The sequence below is a fragment of the Aedes aegypti genome, chromosome 3 (assembly GCF_002204515.2).
Source record: "Aedes aegypti strain LVP_AGWG chromosome 3, AaegL5.0 Primary Assembly, whole genome shotgun sequence".
Lineage (NCBI taxonomy): Eukaryota > Metazoa > Arthropoda > Insecta > Diptera > Culicidae > Aedes > Aedes aegypti.
In genome coordinates, this window is record NC_035109.1 from 390165066 (window position 1) to 390187660 (window position 22595).

General features: G+C 41.3%; 1 protein-coding gene across 7 annotated transcripts in view; it reads right to left on the bottom strand.

The window, feature by feature from the left end:
- Positions 1 to 22595, bottom strand: part of LOC5568954 (titin) — a 43921-nt gene that overhangs the window by 16539 nt on the left and 4787 nt on the right. For 6 of the 7 annotated variants that reach the window (XM_021854097.1, XM_021854096.1, XM_021854095.1 and 3 more), the window contains one exon: positions 556 to 9064. In XM_021854097.1, coding sequence (XP_021709789.1) covers positions 556 to 9064 — 8509 coding nt within the window. The remainder of the gene's footprint in view (positions 1 to 555; positions 9065 to 22595) is intronic. The other variant, XM_021854101.1, reaches the window with a different exon arrangement.

Genomic DNA, 22595 nt, shown 5'->3' on the forward strand with positions numbered 1-22595 from the left:
ATATCTCACGTATCGCTCTCTGTAACTATCATAACATGCTGCACATTATGAGAGACTGTTTATCGTATACTGCTACAACTTTGATCAGATTGGGGGGATAGCAGAGCATAATAAAACCCATCTAAACATGCTCCAACCCTGGGGGACACTATTGCTATAGGAAGTTCGGGGATTGTTTTTCGTGCCAGTAAAAAACACCTATCCCCAACGGTAAACAAGCGAGAAAAATGGTTTTTATAATCTCTCTCTCAATTAGTCACGCCTCACAAAGGACGTAACTCAAAATTTTGTCGAACTTCTTATAAAAGACTCTGTTCCGAGTATACAAATAACTAAAACATCCAACTTTGAATCAAGTTTTAATGGTGAATTTCTTATGATAATCACGATTATTGAAAACCCGTTTAAATATCTCAGATTTGAAACTAGCAAAGGGCGAGCCTAGATATTTTTTAATTTTGCCCTAACATGCAGTTTTTTCACTAGTACAGATTTGATGGAGATTGTTTTCTGACAATAACGGTCTGGAGGGTATTACAATCAAACGAATCTTACTTGGCGGTCGCTTGGCGCTTAACCGTTCCACGCTGATTGAGCGTTGTTGGTTCCATTTCCACATCGGCCGACGCTCCTTCCAGCTTCGTCTCCAAAGCTTCTTCTTGTTTCTTTCGCTTCAGCACCGCGCAATGTCCCAACAGGTGACAGTTCATACTGACGGGCATCAACTTCCGGCCACAATGCTGGCACGGTATTTTGGTGTTTAGGATCTCTTGCCGCGTCAGGCCACAAACAGGCCGATGCGACACTAATCCGAGGGCCGATTTCTTGGCCACATTGCACTTGTCACAGTAGAGCGTCACCTGCCGGTGGGCCTTCATGAAACGTGTCACAATTGCCACGGCCGTTGTTTCGTCGTTCAGGTCAACCACAGGATCCACGTTCACTCGGTAGGTAAGACCACTGTGCTTCGCATAGTGAGCATCCCAATCATCACGCGAAACGTGCTCGAAACACGAAGCGCATTCAAACTGGCTAATATTCGGATCAACGGCATCCACCTTGACTGGTGTAAAGGATTTAAACACTCTGCCTCGTTGTGCTTCCTTTTTCTTGAGCTCTTCAGGCTTCTGCTCTTCTTCCCTTTTCATCGCTTCAAGTCTTCGATCGTTTTCCATTTCCAGTTTCGTACGACGCTTCCGTTTTGCCGCACGGACGGGTTCCGGAGTGGCAAAGACATGATCCTGTACGGGAGGAGGAGGCTGGATCGGCGATTGGGCGTTAGGAGTGGAAGTCGCTGCCGATTGAATAAGATCTTTGGCAAAATACTGGTTCCGGAAGGGACTTCCAGCGTCGAAGTCTTGTGAGTGCACTACTTGATTGTTTTGCACAGTGACCACAGAAAGCAGTTGCTCGGAGGGATTATCCGGGAATGTGACAGCAAAGGATTCACTCGGAGAGGCATAGTAATCTTGAATATCTTCTATCTCCTCCGGAGGTTCGCTTTTGATGAAGGTAGTTTCGCCCATGTTGGAATCATCTACGATGAGAGAATTGTTGAGAGTTGCGCCTCCTCGGAACAGACGTTTGTTAGCATTCAGATCCCGGATTGCGCTTGGACGGCGCATCATGGAACGCCTCTTGCGAAGCACTTTGCGACGTTTGGCTAACGGGGCATCATCTTCGTCTTCCGAGGATATCGCAATCGGAACACGGTTCCGAATGATCGGCGTAGGTTTAGTGCTAGTAGAGTATTCTTTCGATTCTTGTTCTTTCCGTGCCGCACAAGCGGTTCCCCCTGCTTCCTTTATCACCTCCGGACGACTTCCGCTGGGCTTTTCCGGTGTTACTTCAATCTGTTCCTCAGACGGTTCCTCCACTGGTCGTGATATATCTTCTTGCTGTACCGGTTCTTCTTCTTCCATCAGAGGTGGCTTTTCGGCAAAAACGGATTTAGTACGGCTTCTCAGATTCCTGCCTGCAGGTTTCTGTTTTTCAGTGACTTGGTTAGCCTCTGGTTCAAATAGAACAGATGCGGCTCTTCCACGCAAGCCTTTCCTCCTACCCGTAATGGGCTTCGAAGGCTCAGTAGTTGGAGAACCTTGAATCCAATCTTTGATAGATGTCTGCTTGGAAGACTTCGAACGAGTGGTAGGAGATTCGGCCGTATTTGGAATCTTGTTTTCACTTTTACGAGATTTGCTTGGACTTCCAGTAGAAACTGGAGAGCTTTGAGCCGCCATCTGTGATGCTGGTGGCACTATTTGTTGCTGTCCAGATGATCCGGAGCTGTCTAGTCCGCCCATAAATATACGAGCGACGACTCTCTCCGATTCGTCACCGCTTATTTCATCTCGACTATCCTTCGCCTTACTTTCAATCGTTGGTGATTGATTCGATGGTTCCATCGTGATCTTACTTGATTCTGACACTTCCGGAGCCTTTTTGGATTTCAACTGATTCAACTCAGATGAGCTGAGTCTATCTAATAGCACCCGAGCAACCACTGGAGCGTTCTCCTTTTTTTGTTTGATCGGTGATTCATCCCAGTCCTTCAACAAATTCGCGACGGTTTGACCCTTCGCTTCAGTTGGTGGCGGCGGAGTCTTCTCTCTTGTAGCGGGTTCTACCGGCTCTTGTACGATCTCTGACCGTTCTATCAAATCCACCTTTAGGACGGTAACTCTTACCGGCTTAACGATGTTGGCTGTAGCTTGCACCGAAGTATCCTCAATCGCTTCGTGTGATTCCTCCTTGCGGCTTTCCTCAACAGAAACTTCCAAAACCGGATCGCTCAGTATCGCAGCACGTTTCAACGCATTATTTTTTGAAATGCGACACGGAAGATTACCGTTGTTATCGAACGAGGCATATTTCTGCAATGGTTGCTTTATACTTGTCTCTTCTTCATCAGAATCCCACTCATTGACTAGTTCCCGTACTCTGGAGTTGATCGTATCCATTTGAGACTGGATTCGCTCTTCCTCCGAATCCGGTAGTGGCGGCTTATCTCGATCTGAGAACGGATCACTGGAATCTTCAATGTTGACTTCCGTTGACTTTTCGACTCTTGTTGGTTGTGGTTGGATTTTGGTGACTATCGCTGCTGGAGGTTCAACTTTTCTTATCTTTGATCGAGAAACTAACGTTGGTTTGAGCTTGCGTTTGGGTGCTCTTTGAGCAGGTGCTTTTTTCGGCAGCTCTTTGACCGGTAAGGCACTGTTATCACAGGTTTGATCACATATGGTAGGTTGATTCGATTCAATCTCTGGTCTGACTTCCGTAACTAATTTTGATGAAATCTCAGATGTTTCGGCTTGTTTTGGCACATGCACTATTTGTTCCGCCGGAGCGGCTTCCACTGGTAAAAGTGCCTTTTCTTCTGGTATCGTTTCTCTCTGCTCATCGGTAACCATCTCATTCAATGTTACTGCTTGCTGTTCTGGAACAACATCCTGTTCCTCTGATGTTACCTGATTTTCTGGAACGATTTCTTCCACTGCAGGTATTGAAATAACTTCATCCGCCAGTACTCTCGGCGCTTCTCGACATGCTTCATCCGATTTTTGTGCCGGTTTCTCAGGAACAGCTTCCGCTTCATTCGACTGTTTCACTTCCTCGACAATCGATTTCAAAATGTCATCTGAAGTAGCTTTCTGCGCTGGTGCTGACGGCTTCTCTGGACATGCATCCTCTGATTCCCATGGAACAGCATTCTGCAACGATTCTTGAGTCGCTACGCTTTTAAGGCTAACCGCCTGTTTCTCTTTTTCGACAAGCGTACTTAGAATCTCATCTGAACCAGCTATTTCCTTTGCACATGCTTTATCCGACTCAGCCATCGGTTTACCTGAGACAACTTTCTGCGGCGTTTCTTCCACCACAACTCTTTCCGATCCAACCGCATGTTCCTCTTCCTCGACAAACGGTTTCAAAATCTCGGCAAAAATGTCATTCGTCTCAGATTCCTCGAAGTCACTCGTACACGATGTTTTCCTATCGCCGATTGTTTCCGCATCAGGATCTGGCTTCACTCGAACATCCTTGCAGGTCACTCTCCTCTGCACTGTTCTATCCTCATCATTCTCATCCGTATCCGATAGCTCAATGACAGGCAATTTCTTCTGCTGCGAGGCCACGATATCCGCAATTAACGACTCCTGATTGACATGCTTCATCAAGAGATCCATCAACTCCTCATTGCCATCACTTTTCTTCTTGTGCCTTTTACGTCGCTTTCTTCGCTTCTTGACTTTCTTCACCGTTGGCCCAGCGCGCAAAGCCTTGCGTTCGTTTTCCACCAGAGCCAAAATCTCCCGTGCCAGATCTTCGTCAGCCTGGCTGGATTCGGATCCAGATGGTACCTCTTCCTTCATACACCGATCGAATGCTAATCGTTCCGCGTTCGTTACCGGTTCCTTTTCCTCATTCTCGACTTCCACCTTGAGTTCCATTTCAGATGGTTTATCATCCTGTTGGCTATCATCCTGACTAGTCATTTCCACCTGTGGTAACTGATCGGTTTGAACGTCTCCATCCGAATCATCCACTACAAAGGTATTTCTTCGTCTGGTGATTCTAGGAGGATGTTGTAGCGGAACTTCTTGCTTCACTTCCGGTGAATGCATCTCCATTGGATGCAGCGACGGATCGTTCAGTTCCGTAATGATGAAAGTTTCTCCTTTCAAGCCGTGTGTTGTTACAGCCGTCACCACACTCGGTTTCCGATTTCGCATCTTGGCACGAATTTTCTGGATATTCTGAATTTCAATCATCCCGCTTTCATCCGAAGGTTCTGGAACTTTCCTCCGCTCCAACTGCTGAACCGTTTCGTTGAACTGCTGGAAATTGCGTTGATCGCATTTTATCGCTGCCTGTGGGAAACCATGAAAGCCCGTGTCCGTTTGGGGCTGCCGATACTGTAGGAACTGCTGAGGTGGCTCTGTCTGCTGAACGTTCGAGGAACTGGCCTGTGTGGGTTTTGTGACACTGATTTTGGTGAGGTAAATTTTCCTTCCCTGACATATGTACTGCTTGATGATGCGAGTATCTACCGGTTTGGGTGGTTGCGCTTGTTGTGAACGAATGCGTTGCTGGAAGTCTTGCGGATGGTAAACTACGGTGTTACGAACGGGTATTGTAGGAGGTCCAACCGGAGTTTTTGCTGGTGAGGCTTTGGGAGCCGCTGATGAAGGCGTTGATAGTGGGTTTGGCGGTGGGGTTTCCACAGTTGGGCTTCCTGATTTGGCACTTTGTTGCAGCATTCGAGACTTCAATTTGTCCCGGAGTTTGTTCCTGATCTCTTCCGAACAGGGTGCCGTATTCTGTGTTTTCCATTGATCTTGAAGAGGTGGAGTGTTTGAAGAAGCTGGAGTCCCTCGTTCTTGCTGATCCACGTAGCTGCTGTCGATGACGATCTTCGGAATTACACGTTGCTGTTGTACAGGTTGAGCGATGGAGAATGCGGTGGTCGGTTGCGATTGTTGAACAGGTTGGAATGCTTTGCTTTGATTTTGGGCGATGTCTACGGAAGGACGCTGCGGACGCGGAGGACGAGCCATTTGAATTTGAGGGTACTGTTTGGGGATAACGTATCGCGGCGTTGGTACAATAACTGAAGGCTGATTCTGGTTGACTATTGGCAAGCGATGATAATAGGTTTCTCTAGGGACAGTTAGATGCTGTTGCGATTGTTGCGGCACAGGCTGTGGATGTTCCTGCCGAAGTTGAGTTTGAGCAACTAACTGTCCTCTGATTGGAGTGGGGTGGCGTAGCACAACAAACTGAGCTGTTGGATACCGAGGTCTTTGGCCACTTTGCATGCTGGCTGCTGGATTGATGATCATTCGCTGGGATATCATGCGGGTAGGGTTCATTCCGGGCTGTGATAACACCGTAAACTGTGGATGATATGTTACGGGTGTTGGTTGAGGGGAAGGTCGTTGTGTATTGTTGGATACCTTGGTGAAATAGGCGACGGGGCGTGGCTGATAACTGGAAACGTTTGCTGGTTGTTGAATTACTATCGGAGCTTGAACGTTTGGCCGATGAAGTTGCTGGTGTGAATTCGCTGAGTACGTAACGGAATATTGATGCGACATAACAGTAGGAGCGTTTGAGGAAACAAAAGTAACATTCGGCTCAGGTGGGATTTCTTCCTTATTTTGCTGTTGGGCGCTTTTTGATGGATCATATTGCACTGGAGCTCCCTCACAATCTGAATAGGAAATAATGTATTCGTCGAATTTTTCATGCGATGGATTTGGGATATCTTCATTCTCCGTTGTGACAGTGACTTCAGAAGCGATATCATTTTCTGCCATTGCAACCGGAAGATCTGGAATCGGCGATGGTACCGCTGTAACCGGTGCAGGAGTCTCTGGTTTGCTAGGCTGTTGTACAGGTAAAGAGACTTGACTATGCTGTATCGGCTCACTATGAATTGATGTAGGAACTGGCGCAATAGGGACAGGAGCCGCTTGCCTTCTTCCTTTGTGCATGGGTAACGGAAGAGGCATCGCACAGGATGGCGCAAAGCCTTCAGTTGATTTGCCAGCCAATAGCTCCTCCAGATTGTAGGATGCCGTAGGCAAAATAACCTGTGACAAGATTTCCACCTTTCCTTTGGATTTGGTTGGCTGCTCCTGTGGTTCCACCTTAATTTCCGGCACCGATGCCACGGAAGACGGTGTCGATGGTTCACTGGGAAGTTGTACATCTGATGCAGCTACACTAACTGGTTCGATGGTAGGAGTATCCTTCTTAAGACACAACTTTGGTACAGTTATTCCTTTCTGTTTCAAAGAATCCACCAGCCTCATCGCGACATTGGGAGGCAGTTGTGATATTCGACGGATTTCTTTCGGAGCATTTGTACCACTCTGAATTGTTGTTTGCTTTATTGGAGGAACAACGATGGGAGCAGCGGCCGTTACAGTAGGGTTCGACGACTCGGGTTCAGCGACCGCAGGCTTTTCAGCGATCGTTGCAGGTTTAGATGCAACATTTTTCGCTGGATCAACTGTTCCGGCCGTGGATGTCACAACCACCGGTTTATTTCTACTAACTGCTCCTAACAACTTCAAAGCAATATCTGGCGGAAGTGCTATCCGTTTAATCTCTTTCGTCGGCGCCGGCTTGTTAGATATCACAGTACGCTCCACCGGTTCAGTCTTTTCGGTTCTCTCAACATTTGCGACCGCGCTCTCAGGTACAATTGACTGCTGCTGTTTATCGGCTGTCGTTTCCTGGACTTCCTGTTGCATCGCTTCAGCAGTTTTTATTGGCGTCATACTCGCACTCGGTGAAAGCCCGGATATTCGCCTAATTGCAGTTTGTGAAACTACTGCTGGTGCCGATGATGGTACTTCTTTCGTTGCATGCGATGTTTCTGTTTTATTCTGTGAGGGTTTTACAGACGGTGCAGCCTTCTCCTCTATTTTGTTCCTGGAAGGCTTCAAAGCGACACAGTTCATCAGCTTCATTGCCAAACTGGGAGGAAGCCGAGATATTCGTCGGATTTCTTTAGTAGGATTTGGAGTCACCTGCACAGCAGGCTTCTCACTGATTTGGTTAGCTCTTTCTTGATTTACAGCAGGAGCTACAACACTAACAGGCTCCTGCTCGACCACATTGGATGTTTTAACATTAACAGGATCCGATGTGATCGTGTGTTGAGATTGCGATGGTTCCGCATTCGACTGTGGAATTGCCGGCACCGTACTATGCTGTCGGTTCGGGTTGTTTTTCATCCTCTCCATTTGTCGTTTCCAAATTTCCGGCGGTATTTTCATGGTTTTCCTACTTTCAGCTGCGGGTTTCTCTGGTTCCACACGTTTGGCTTTCTCCTCCTGCTCGAGCATTTCCAACCGCTTTTGTTCCTCTGCAACTTTCCGCTGTTCTTCTTGTATTCGTAGTTGTTCTAGCTTCTGTCGCTGTTCTTCTTCTCGTTTCTTCATTTCTTCTTGTATTCTGCACTGTTCTTCAGCCACTTTTTTAGCCTCTTCTTCAGCTCTCCGTTGATCTTCCGCTATTCGTCGCTTTTCTTCCTCTTCTCGTTTCTTCTGTTCCGCTAATATCCTACGCTGTTCTTCAGCCTTTCTCCTAGCCCCTTCCTCTATCCTTCTCTGATCTTCAGCATCCTTTTGACGTTGCTCCTCCGCTATTCGTCGCGTTTCCTCCTCAGCCATACGTTCTGCTTCCTCTTGCTGCGTTCGCTGGACCTCCGACTTTCCTGTATGATCAGCCTCTTCAACCGTAACGCTTGGCGTGTGCTGCTCGTTGTCTTCCTCATCATCATCGTCCAGCACAATCGTCTCCTCTGGAATCAAATCCTTGAAAGATTTGCTCGGCTCGTTCGATCCCGCCGGGAGCAATTTGTCCGCAGAAGTGGTCTTTTTGAGAATTGACTTCTTCGGACGGCTTGGATTGAGACAGATTGCAACCTTTGGTTTGATTCTGCGGAATGCCGTCGGACGTGTCACCAGATCTGACGGTTCACGTTTCACCAGAACGAGAGGTGGTGGGCTAGCCACTGGTTTCTCTCTGGTCTCGGTTTGCTCCACCGGGTTGGGTTCTGAAGACGCTGCTGGTTCTTTTGCTTCGTGTTGAGAAGATTCAGGTTCGACCGGTTTGGGTTCTACAGGAGCAGATTCAGGTTGTTGAGGTACCTGCTCAACCGGCTCTGGTAGAACAGGTTCACATTGAACTGGTGATGCATCCGTAGGTGATGTCGCCGGGGGAGTTTTTTCTTCACACTGTTTTGGTGCGGGTTTAGTCTTTTCTTTTTGAGCTAGCTTACGTGCTATGGCCACTGGTACTACCTTCTTCCTCCTGAACAGTGTAGAGCCTCCTCCTGCCCCTGTTTTGGGTGGTGCCGACGAAGTTGAAGATGTTTGCTTTGGAGGTTCCTCAACATCGGGTCGTAACGGTTCCGATTCTGCTTCTACAGTCCTGTCGGTGGCTATCACTTCTGACGGAGTTTCTTTTTCGGTCACTGTTGATGCACTTGACGACGGTGCTGCTAGAGGTGGTGGTTTAGGAGCAGGAGGTTGCGCTTTTGCTTTGGCTAGAATCGAAAAGAAGAAGAATACAATAAAATACTTCTACACCCACGAAGGCTGATATGATCGTTTCTTGCTGTATTAGATGAATAAGCGTGGCGAGCACCGCAAACGAAGATTGATGCCCCGTTTGCTGTCCTACGCGAAGGTTTGTATCCCGAGATGTAGCTATATTTAATACCTAGCATTTACCAATTACAAATAGGTTTGAGGCATGGAAGGATGAATTATTTTGTAATTCGTTTCAGATACGAGCAACATAAGGACTCCAACACTCACTTTGCCTTTTGGTTACATCTCACCTTGAAATCTGATACAATGAACGTGCTGCGTTGGTAGATTCTTAAGTAAAAACACCTAATTGAATTGGAGTACGAAAAGAAAGATGATTTGAGAAAAATCTAGACTGGGCCTGGTTAACCTTTTTGAACCGCGGATCAAACCACAGAAAAATTTTGATTAGTTCTTCAAATCGACTTAGGTAACTTTGAGAGAATTAATTGAGAAGAACCAAAATCTTTATTCTATTTTTTTTTTATTTCTTTTCAACATTTTTTTTGTCATGTACATTAGAACGGTTCAAAATTTAAAAAAGTTTGAAATTCCAATCTCCTATATCTTTCTTATCATCTGTTATGTATCTAGATATCACAATGTAACTCATCGATATTGATCTAGGGAAGAAACTCAGCGATAATTAATATTCGCTAATGTTAGATGAGGATCCAATCAGGCAACACTATTGAAAGACTATAAAAGCTATCAGAGATATTGTGTAGCTCTCTTTCATCTATTACTCTTCGAACGAACAATAACCGTGTAAGTATAGTTGGTAGAATAAATAAGTTAAGCCAACAACGCGTGTGTTACTCCCAGCCTCCGAACTCCCCGAATACAACAAAAGTTGGCGACGAGGTAAAGTGGAGAGTGTAGTGACGATCGACGAAAGTGTACCTACCGCATTGCGAAAATCACGTGGAGCGCAGAAACGGAGTGAGATTAAGTGCTACCGTTTGTTCAGTGCACAATAGGCTGATATACAAAAGCGTATTCAGTTTTGAAGAGCACGTATCGCGAAACGAAGTGTGTTATTGCTATTGTTTGATCAGTTTGGAACCTTCCAAATATGACCGAGGAAGACAATACCAAACACGTGGTGGCCGGACCGTCCGGTAGTGTTAAAATCGCGATGAATTTTGGATCGTTTGATAACTACGTCGCGGGTGATGACTTTGAAGTGTATGAGGAAAGAATGCTTCAACACTTTCTTCTGCATGACATTCCGGAAGGCAGAAAAGTGGCGTTTCTTTTAACGCACCTCGGAATGGACACGTACGCCATTCTGAAGAAGCTATTGCAGCTAGCGATGGGCGATTTTGAATCGATGTTCCGAAAATCGATTTTTTTGTTCCGATTAATCGATTTTTTGAATCGATGTTTGGAGCACTCAAAATCGAGTGAATCGATTTTCTTTATTCGATTATTTGTTTCGATTCAAAATGATGTAATTGCTTAGAATTTTTCAAGGAGTTGACATCGTTTTGAATCAGTCTTGAAGTGTTAAATATATAATTTTTAATTTCACTCGTCATTCAATCGGAGGAATTTAACAATTATATGCAATTTCATTTGGTCTTATTTTGAAAGCTTGTTTTTTCTAAATTTTCGCATGAGCTTGACATTCGAATCGATTCAAAAACATCGATTCAAATGATTCGATTTTATCGATGAATCGATTCGATGTATGGAATTTGAATCGATTCAGTAACATCGATGTTCTGGTCAAATTTGCCCAACGCTAATTGCAGCCCGTGAATCCTAGCACTAAAACGTACGCGGAATTAGTAGCAGCGCTCAAAAAGCACTTTAGGCCGGATGTGAATAAGGTTAGTGAGCGATATCGATTCCATCAAGCAGATCAGAAAGCGGGTAAAATAGTGTCGGAATATGTGGTCGAGTTAAAAGCTCTCGCGGAGAAGTGTGATTTCAATGATTTTTTGACGGAAGCCCTCCGAGACAGGTTCGTGTTCGGTATATACGACAGTAGGCTCCGTACCCACCTGCTCAAGCAGAAAAACCTAACTTTCGAAAAAGCGGTGGATGAAGCGTTGAACTGGGAATTAGCCGAAAAGGATAATAAAGTACGGGAAAACGTGTTGAGTGCGCACGTGGTCCGATCTGGTAAGTCATACCGGAGTCGTAGCAAAAGTCGTTCGAAGTTCGCGAATAGCAATGGCGGTCAGAAAAATCAATATGGCCGGCGAAGAGTGTGTGAAAAGTGTGGTAGAGATCACGAACAAGGGAAGTGTCCAGCGAAAAGTTGGAAATGTTTTGCGTGTGGCAGGCAAGGCCATGCTGCAAATGTGTGCTTTTCGAAAAATTCGAAGCAAAATCGTAATGGAAGCCAGGATTCGAGAAGAAACCAGACCGTAGGCACGGTTGGTGCTGGTGAAGATTTGGCAGCAGAAATAGCAAATCTTCGGATGCAGTTGAATTCGGTGAAGAACGAGACCTTGTTAGTGAAGAGCAAGGAAGCAACCGAAACGTTATTTGTGGACAACCGACCGATTGAGTTTGAAATTGACAGTGGGGCATGTGCTACAGTGATTAGTGACAGTTTGTACCGAAAGTGGTTCTCGAGTCGTCCGTTGTTCAGTATAAACGATGATTTTTCAACTGTAACGGGACAAGGTATTAAAGTGATTGGGGGATTCAGTGCAGATGTGTCCAAGTGTCAGCGTGGTCCGAGTGAAAAACTTGCGCTAGTAGTGATCGAAAGCAGCAAAACCTTCAGACCGCTTCTGGGGCGCACGTGGATGGACGTCCTCTGGCCCGGATGGAGGAACAAGTTCAAGGAAAGTATCGTGAGTATGAACCGTGTTGAAAGTACCCTCCTTGATTCGATTCGTTTGAAATACCCCAATGTGATTTGTGACGATAACACTCCAATTCGTGAGTTTGAGGCGGAGATTGTCATGGAAGACAACGTTTGCCCTATTTTCCACGTTGCTTATTCACCACCCTTTCAACAACGACCAGCGATTGAGGCTGAGTTGAATAGATTGTGTCAGGAAAACATTCTGAAGAAAGTCGCGTTTAGTAAGTGGGCTTCTCCCATAGTTGTTGTGCCTAAGCCCAATGGCAGCTTGAGACTGTGCATTGACTGTAAGGTAACCATTAATCCTTACTTGCGTTCGGAACACTACCCGTTACCGAGAATCGACGACATTTTTGCCAAGTTTGCAAACTGTAATTTCTTTTGCGTTATCGATCTTCGTGGTGCGTATCAGCAGTTGAAAGTTTCGGAAAACTCTCAAGCGTATCTAACAATTAATACGCACATAGGACTTTTTCAGTATGTGCGATTGCCTTTTGGCGTGGCGACTGCTCCATCGATCTTCCAAAGTATCATGTATCAGATCTTAGGAGACATAGAAGGATGTGTAACGTATTTAGACGACGTGCTGATAGGAGCAAGAACATTAGAAGAGTGCAAACAAGTTTTAGACAAGGTGCTAGAACGTTTAAGCAGATTCAACGTGAAAATCAATACCGAAAAGAGCAAGTTTTTTGTAACGTCTGTGGACTATTTGGGTCACACAGTTAGTAGCGATGGAATTCGTCCAAATCAGTCCAAAGTAACTGCAATTGTGAATGCACCAGCTCCTACAAACATTAGTGAATTACAATCGTACTTGGGACTGGTGAATTACTATTCAAAGTTCATTCCTAACATCTCTTCAGAGTTGAGAGTTCTGTACAGACTATTGAGAAAAGATGTAGTGTTTAGTTGGGATAGTGATTGTGAGAAGTGTTTTGTGAGAAGCAAAGAGCTGATTTTGAAGAACAATGTGTTGCAACTCTACGATCCAAACAAACCAATCGTGGTTGCAGCGGATGCCAGCCCTTATGGCGTAGGCGCTGTGTTATCGCATATAGTAGATGGAGAGGAAAAACCAGTCATTTTTGCCTCGTGTACATTATCGCCTGCTGAGAAAAATTATTCGCAGCTTCATAGGGAAGCTCTAGCCATAATATTTGCTGTGAAGCGTTTCCACAAATACATTTCTAGCGTAACATTTGAAAAGGGCCTAACTGCAAAATGTAAACAAACTTGATTATTCATTATTCGTATCATTTTTTACGTAAATTATTCCTACATACTCTTACGGGCATGCAAAATGCATTATTAATGGTAATTTTATTCAAATTTAAAAGGGCCTATCTGAAAATGATAAAACTAAAAGGGCCTAACTGGTCATAAAAGGGCCTAACTGAAAATTTCCATCAAAATCAGATTGGCCCTTCCGTGCATTTTTAATTTTCCTCCATATTTTTCAATATTTAGCCATTGTATAGTGTTTTTGAAATATTTGAAAAGGGTCTATCAGCATAACGTAAAAATTGAGAAATGCTCGATTGAAGATTCTGTAACATATTGATTGTTACTATTTTAAACTCATTGCTATCTAATAGTTATAAACTTTTGTTCGTCACTCATAGTCTATTACTGGGCCACGTAACGTTTTAAATCTAACATAACATAAAAACTAGTGAAAAATGTTGAATTCAAACATCATCGGCAGATAGGCCCTTTTACGAGTCTTCAAACCAGTTAGGCCCTTTCAATTAGGCCCTTTAATTGAACATGGTTTCAGTTAGGCCCCTCCAGTTAGGCCCTTTTATTTAACATAGTTCCAGTTAGGCCCTTTTGGAATTTGTTAATTTTATTGATTATTGAATAGATTTTAAAGGTTTTAGAACAAAATCAATCGATTATGTGAGAAAATCAACATTGAATATTGAAAATTCTTTATTGAAGATTCTGTACTATATTGATTATTCATATTTCAAACCCTTTCTCCTATTTACTAGTTTTATACTTGTGTTCAACACTCATAATAGTCTACTAGGTGGCCCATAACGTTTTAAATCTTAAATAACAAAACAACTCGTGAAAATGGTTGAATTCAAACATCATCGGCAGATAGGCCCTTTCACGAGTCTGCAAACCAGTTAGGCCCTTTCAGTTAGGCCCTTTGATTGAACATGGTTTCAGTTAGGCCCCTCCAGTTAGGCCCTTTTATTAAACTTAGTTCCAGTTAGGCCCTTTTGGAATTTGTTAATTTTATTGATTATTGAAGTGATTTTCAAAGTTTTAGATCAAAATCAATCGATTAGGTATGTGAGAAAATCAAAACCGATTAATAAAAATTCTTTATTGAAGATTCAGTACTATATTGACTCCTATTTCAAGCCCATTCTCTTTTTTGCTAGTTTTATCATAATCTTAATGCGAAGTTAGTTGAAAAACTGATTTTTTATCCTGAAAAAAAAATCAATTACATTAAAAATTTTGAATGTTTTTTATTTGTTAATTTTTATTTGTTGCCTCTAGTTGTGGATCGAGTTCCAAAAGTCGCGATTTTCACAAAAACAAATTCGTTTTGTTTTTGTAACAGCCTTGCAAGAATTCTTCTTATACTTCTTCTTGGCATTACGTCCTCACTGGGACAGAGCCTGCTTTTAAGCTTTGTGTTCAATGAGTACTTCCACAGTTATAAACTGAGAGCTTTTTTTGACAAGTTGCCATTTTCGCATTCGTATATCGTGTGACAAGTACGAAGGTACTCTATATTCAGGAAAGTAAAGGAAATTTCCATTACGAAAAAACCTGGACCGACCGGGAATGGAACTCAGATACCTTCAGAATGGCTTTGCTTTGTAGCCGCGGACTTAAACTGCTCGGCTAAGGAAGGCCCTCAAGTATAAAACAAGTGAAAAAGTGAATGGGTTTGAAATAGATATAATAAATAAGGTACTGAACCTTCAACCGAGAATATCCAATATTTAGCTATTACATTGTTTTTCTCTCGCTTTATTTTATTCAAAAACTATGAATATTACTTCAATAAGCAATAAAATCAACAAATTCCAAAAGGGCCTAACTGGAACTATGTTTAATAAAAGGGTCTAACTGGAGGGGCCTAACTGAAACCATGTCCAATCGAAGGGCCTAACTGAAAGGGCCTAACTGGTTTCAAGATTCATTGAAGGGCCTAACTGCTGATGATATTTGAATGCAACCATTTTCACTAGTCGTTATGTTATTTGAGATTGTTCTGAGACGTTCTGGGCCACGTAATAAACCATAATGAGTGTCTAACACAAGTATAAAACTAGTAAAAAAAAGTGAATGGGTTTGAAATATCAATAATCAATATGTTGCTGATTTTGTATAGAATAGTTTCCAATACTTAGCTTGTATGATATTGTGTTGTTTTCTCACATAATCATTAAATGTTGTCGAAGAATTATGCAAATCACTTCAATAATCAATAAAATTAGCAAATTCAAAAAGGGCCTAACTGGTTTGAAAATTCGTAAAAGGGCCTATCTGCGGATAATGTTTGAATTGAACTATTTTTACAAGTTGTTGTGCTATTTCAAATTCAAATCGTTGTGAGCCACGTGATAGACCATTATAAGTGTCGAACACAAGAGGTTATCCGAAAATGACGTCCATCAATTGGGGCCTCCTCCAATGGGGGGATGTACGAAAATGTGACAGTGCATGGATTGGGTATTAGAAAAAGCGTGACAGAGGGGGTAGAAGGGTTCTAGAAATCCCGAAAAACGATGGACGTCATTTTTGGATCTTCCCCAAGTATGAAACTAGTAAAAAGCGAATGGGTTTGAAATAGGAATAATCAATATGGTACTGAATCTTCAACCGAAAATTTCCAATATTTAGCTATTAGATAGTGTTTTTTTTTCACATAATCGCTAAATTTTGTTCAAGATTTATGCAAACCAATTCAAAAATCAATAAAATTAGCAAATTATAAAAGGGCCTAACTGAAACCATGTTCAATCAAAGGGCCTAACTGAAAGGGCCTAACTGGTTTGAAGATTCATAAAAGGGCCGATGATGTTTGAATTCAACAATTTTTACGAGTTGTTGTGTTATTTGAGATTTGAAACATAATGAGCCACGCAACAGACTTTAATGGGTGTCGAACACAGGTATGAAACTAGTAAAAATGCGAATGGGTTTAAAATAGGAATTATAAATATGGTACGGAATCTTCAATTGAGAATTTCTCAATGTTTACGTTTTGCAGATAGGCCCTTTTCAAATGTTACGCTAGATTTATGGACATCGTTTTAAACTCGTGTCAGATTGTGAAGCGTTGAAGGAAATTTGTCATCCTCGTAAAGGAACATCAGTGATTTCAGCATCTAGACTTCAACGTTGGGCAGTGATTTTGTCTATGTACGATTACGAATGGGAATACAGGCCAAGTAGGAATTTGGCTCATGCAGATGCATTATCCAGATTACCTGTGTCAGGTGGCACAGAAATTGAAGAACTGTCCATCAATAGATTGCAAGAATGTCCAGAATTACCGTTGAAAACTTGTGATGTAGCGGAATTCACAGCGAAAGATGATGTTCTTTCGAAGGTATATGATTATGTTCTGTATGGATGGCCTCGAAAAATCCCAGATTCATTGCACTATTATTGCAAATTGCGTAATTCTTTAAGTTGTCAAGATAATTGCTTGTTCTATGGTGATCGATTAGTGATTCCAGATAGGTTGCAGAAAATTGTGCTTAAAATGCTTCACACTAATCATGATGAAATAGTTAGAGGAAAGATGTTAGGTAGAGGATTATTTTGGTGGAAAGGTATGCAAAAGGACATTGAAGAGCATTTCAAACAGTGTTCAGTGTGTGATCAGAGACGAAGCGTTCCTAAAGAAAAGGTAACATCTAAGTGGACAAGTTGTACGCGTCCAATGGAAAGGATCCATATAGACTTTTTTGAGTTTGAAGGCAAGATGGTGTTACTGATTACACTGCGGAACACGTTTTTGTCTCCAGCTTCAAAATATCTCTATTTACTTAATTAAGGGTTGCTGAAGCCATTGCCGTTTACAGAAACATCATAGCACGTCTAGTTTTTGAGATATTGGTTGTTGAAAATGCAAAAATTGACTATTTCAGCCAACTTGCATGCAAGTTTGACAGCTTGTAAGGCAATTTATTTGCTTAATTTGCGACAGAATTCAAACCTTATGTGTATAACAATACTTATCATCAAAGTTTATAATATTTTTGATGCGGAAAAGTTATTTTTTGATGGTTTAGAAAAGTATTGTATTTTGCCATATAAGAGAAACGAAGAATTTTGTATGGAGACTGCAAGCATGTTGAAAAAATCAGTTTAATCTAAATTTAATCGTGTAATTTCAACCAAAATATAGCTAAAACAAAAGTTCAAGTCCTCCTTTGCATGCTTGGTGAATAAGATCACAAAAAAGTTTGATAAAATATACTTCAAATTTTAGGTTAACATCAATAAAACCAATGTTTTATACAACTTTGGCGACCTGTAGCTAAAAATTGTGACGTGCTGGGAAATTTCTGAGAACGGCATCAGATTCAGCAACCCCAAATCTACTAGAGACACATAATTTGATCCTTGAGACACGAAAAAGTGTCATTTTTGTTACGCTGTGTTATAGATTCATTCACAAAGTTCATTGAAGCAAGAGTGATGAATAGAACCAATGCAGAACAGGTTAACGAACGGTTGGAAGATTTTTTCAAGTTTGTGGGATTGCCAGAGCAATGGTATCCGATAACGGGCCTCCGTTCAGTTCGTTTGAGTTTGTGCAATATTGGGAATCGCGTAACGTTCAGATTATCAAATCTCCAGTGTACCACCCACAATCGAATGGTGCTGCTGAACGAGGTGTTCAGACCGTGAAGAACTTTTTGAAAAAGAGATTGTTAGAGAAACAAGGCAACAGAGAACTATTATCAAGGAAACTGAATGCCATTTTAGCTTGGTATAATAGTACTCCTTCGACAGTTACTGAGAAGTCGCCCAGTGAGATGATTTTTAGATTCAAACCAAGAACTGTATTGACAAGTATAAACCCGAAGACAAGATCATGTGGGACAGGGACAGATAAGCTTAATCGTAAAAGCGTAACGTTTGATGAATCCAAAAATGCAGAATATGTTTATGATGTCAAAAAGAAAAATTGTTTGAAAGAAAATTGTACCCCAACCAAGATTTTAAAAAAGGGGAAAAGGTTATGTACCGAAACCATTTTAAAGAATTAGTCAAGTGGATTCCAGCAATCATTCTTGAGAGAATCGGAAAATTTTTGTATAAAATAAAGTTGTTGGAGAACGATAGTATTAAAAATGTTCATGTAAACCAGTTAAGATATCCAAGCTCAATTGTAAAAACGAATATTGCAAAAGCGCCAGAACGATCATCAGAAAATATAACTATTAAGCGTAGGCGTAGTGAATCGTTAGGTGAATCACCACCTAGAAAATTTCAAGCTGATGAGAGACAAAATCGATGCGGATCAAATGAATCAATTTTCCTCAGAAGATCAGTAAGAACCAGAAAGTTACCAGAGTGGTTTAGATTTGAAGATTATGAAAGGTAGTACTAAAAAATCAAAAAAGGGGAAAGTTGTTATGTATCTAGATATCACAATGTAACTCATCGATATTGATCTAGGGAAGAAACTCAGCGATAATTAATATTCGCTAATGTTAGATAAGGATCCAATCAGGCAACACTATTGAAAGACTATAAAAGCTATCAGAGATATTGTGTAGCTCTCTTTCATCTATTACTCTTCGAACGAACAATAACCGTGTAAGTATAGTTGGTAGAATAAATAAGTTAAGCCAACAACGCGTGTGTTACTCCCAGCCTCCGAACTCCCCGAATACAACATGGGAAAAAATAGCAAATAATAGTGTTCTATGAAATTTTCAGCTTTCTAGTTGTGAATTGAAGGTGGTCCAAAGGCAATAGTTTTACAGTGAAACCTCCATGAGTCGATATTGAAGGAACCATCGACTCATGGTAATATCGAGTCATGGAACAGCAATCCTTTGGCAAGCTGTTTGATGAGACCATCATAGTAACCATGAAATTTTGTTTCCAGTATGCTGCCGTGAATCGCAAGTCAGTCCCATCTGCATTTTCGTCAAAATTGAGTTAAGCTCAGTTTTTAACACATTTTTCAATACTCTTTCAGCTGCACTAATGAGATAATATGATTTGTTCGGAAAAAATAGGAAAAAACAGCAAGTCAATTTGTCCCATAATGAAATGTAATCGCATATCAGTCCCACTACAGATTTCGTGTTTGGTTCATCTTCATATTTTTCTCGGAAAGATATCGTAGTGAAACGCAAATTGTGAAAGTTTCATTAATATTTGACCATGGAATTTTTTGAATATTCATATGAAAAACGAGTTTGGGAACTTCAAAGCCCATTTTCTCAATGCCTACTTTTTACAGATGGGACTGACTTGCGATTCACGGCAGTATGGTTCCATGAGTCGATATCGAGTCATGGAACATCGACTCATGGAGGTATCACTGTATATGGAAATTACTATGAAGAAATTTTGAAGTATGTTCCAAATACGTTGGACCTAGAATGTATGTACTAACTTATTATCCCATAGTAAAAACTCATTCTACAAACCAAAATAAAGAAATTAGCTGAAGAGACTAATTCAATGCGACGGATAGGATAAGAGAAATTAATGAATTTGTTTGCTATAATTTAGCTTCACATGGGATTATAGCCTTGCAAACATCTACAAAAATCCCAAACAAAATTAGCTCAAAAGGGCTTTGTTCCTTCATAAAGGTTCACAATATGGGATGAAAAGCACAGAACTAATGTGCTTGGAACATTTTCCAAAATTCTGCCTGGTAATTTCCATATAAACCAACATTGTCTTTGGGCTACCTTTAAATCAACACCGAAAAAGCTGAAAATTTCACAGAACTCTACTTTTATGGTGAGGATGGTAAGGAAGATATTGGAGACTGGATTTTCAAACATTTTTGAACTTTGAATCGCCCTAGTGTACATTGCCTAAATTTGGCATGCAATCAGCTCGCGTTTAAAAGTGGATTTCCGACAAAATGACAAAATGATACACCGTTCTATTCAATTACTTACCCCGGTTTAGTGCCAGTGTAAGATTGACTCAAGTAGTGTTTAGTTTTGATTAATAAGTCCCTTTGTCGCTCCACATAATAGAGCGGTGAAAGTAGTTATTAATTATCGAAAGTGGAACACAATTTATTTTCGAAAGTGGTAAATCGACACTCAGGCAAATGGACTACCGAAATACATAGAAACCATAGCCCTTTGCGTTCGGATAGAAGCGTCCTATGGAAACTCGCCACAAGAGATCGATTTGAATTTTGTAAATTGAGAATTTAATAAGAATTTAAAAACAAAAAAGATGAACTATAATGCAGAAGAACACAGTTGTTATGTGAGAATTTATGCAAACACTGGGTTAAATAACGACTTGAATAATAAAATAATATGTTTTATGACAGTTCAACAAATCATGGTTCTCAGAGCTCCACTTTTCGAATATAGACATTCAAAAAACTCTGATCAGCTTTGAAATTCTGACTTTGCTTAGAATCATGTTTGGCGACGATATTGCAATGAAACTGCAAAAATCTGGACAAACATTAGAGAGGGGCCCGAGAGGTCTTCCGCTTTTTTCAGAAACGTTGTTGAGTCTTTTTTTAGCTCGCCCACGCAAACTAACACCACTATCAGAACGATCAATGTTAGCGTATCCTGATAGTGGTATTAGTGAACGTGATCGAGTTGAACAGCGTCTTGCAAAGCTTCTTCTTCTTTCTGGCGTTACGTCCCAACTGGAACAAAGCCTGCTTCTCAGATTAGCGTTCTTATGAGCACTTCCACAGTTTTTAACTGAGAGCTTTCTTTGCCGATTGACCATTTTTGCATGTGTATATCGTGTGGCAGGTACGAAGATACTCTATGCCCTGGGAATCGAGAAAATTTCCTTTACGAAAAGATCCTCGACCAGTGGGATTCGAACCCACGACCCTCAGCATGGTCATTCTGAATAGCTGCGCGTATACCGCTACGGCTATCTGGGCCTCGACACAACGGCCAACTTGTGCCCCTACTCACGTTAACAAAGACACTAAACTGGAGAAATAGTTGGAAAACGTTTCTGATCTTCTCATTTTAAGCTTTCTGCTAGTGCACAAAGCCAAAATTAAAAAGTGCACGGTTGTTGGATGCTTTTTTCGCTAGATTTGTGTCTTTGAAGTTGCAGTGCTATCTTAAAAGTTGATTCCAAACTGTTTCACCTTAAGGAAGAAATTCTTTGAAGTTACCGTGGATGAAATAACTTAGAATTATGTTGAGTTTCTTGGAAAAAAAATCCTGAACATTTTTTAAAAACTCTGGCATTACATATACATATAGAAAAATAAAGTAATCCCTGAGCAAACAAGTGGAGAGAGTAACGTTAAAGTGGTACAGAATTTCCTGCAGTAAATTATGAAGATTTTCTTTGAAAATCGCTGATAGAATATCTGGGGTAATTGGTAGAGGAATCTCTAGAAGGATTTCTGAAGAGATCCATGTAGGAGTCCTTGGAAGTATTCCAGATCAAATCTCCGGAGAAACCACTAGAATAATACTTGAAGCTTTGCGTCGAGAAATCTGAGATGAAATACTTGAAGAATCAGGTAGGGTAGGTGTACCAATTATGGATGCAATATGTCAACAGTAGTAATAAAAATCAAGTTGTAATTGCGTTTCTAAGACACAAGCATGACTTGTTGGTGTCAATTACTAGTTTAAAGCCTTGCGAATCTGTTGATTTAAACAGTTTTAGTACTAAATTGACTTTAAGCTTCTAAAAATGGATTTTAAAAAGCGTTGTATTTGTACCAATTATGGCAATAGCGTTCCTAGCATTCGACATAAAAGAGTACCAATTATGGACTATCGAATATTTGCACGAAATGAACTCAAACGCCATGAAGAGCGAATGATAATGCAACGCAAATATGTAATGAAGATATTTCTCATAAAATTTTCCAAAAATTTTAGGTTAAATAGATGTTAAATCAAATTTTTGCAATGGGTTCATGGGAGAAAATTAATTTTCGAAAAAGAAGTCAAAATGTAGTGTAAATGCAAACTATGATAAAAAACAGCATTAATGATCTCACATTACCTTTCCAGTGCCAATTTTTAACGAAAAAAGAGGGAAAATTCAAAAATCTAGTGTCGCTGAAAACCATGAAATTAGCATCTTCCGCTCGCGAACGTTTTCGAAGGTGTGATTGAAAAATCTTAGTAATTGAGTACAAAACATGAAGATAATGCCTTACCGAACCGTCCCGTCGTGGAAGTCACCCGTAAAATAGCTTTACTTCTTTTATTTCACTGATCAAAAAATGTAAACAAACCGCTTCCAGAGTATTGCCATAATTGGGCTCTCATACACTCTTTGTACCAGTTATCGACATAGTGGAAATAACACGATTTCCAACTTAAAACAGTAGAATTGATTGCATACCAGATAAATTTATTCATTTGTTCTTACTAGGCAACATACATTCATCGTTTGAAACAGTTTATCCGGATGAAAACATACATTTCGTAACGGAGGTCTCTTAGCCA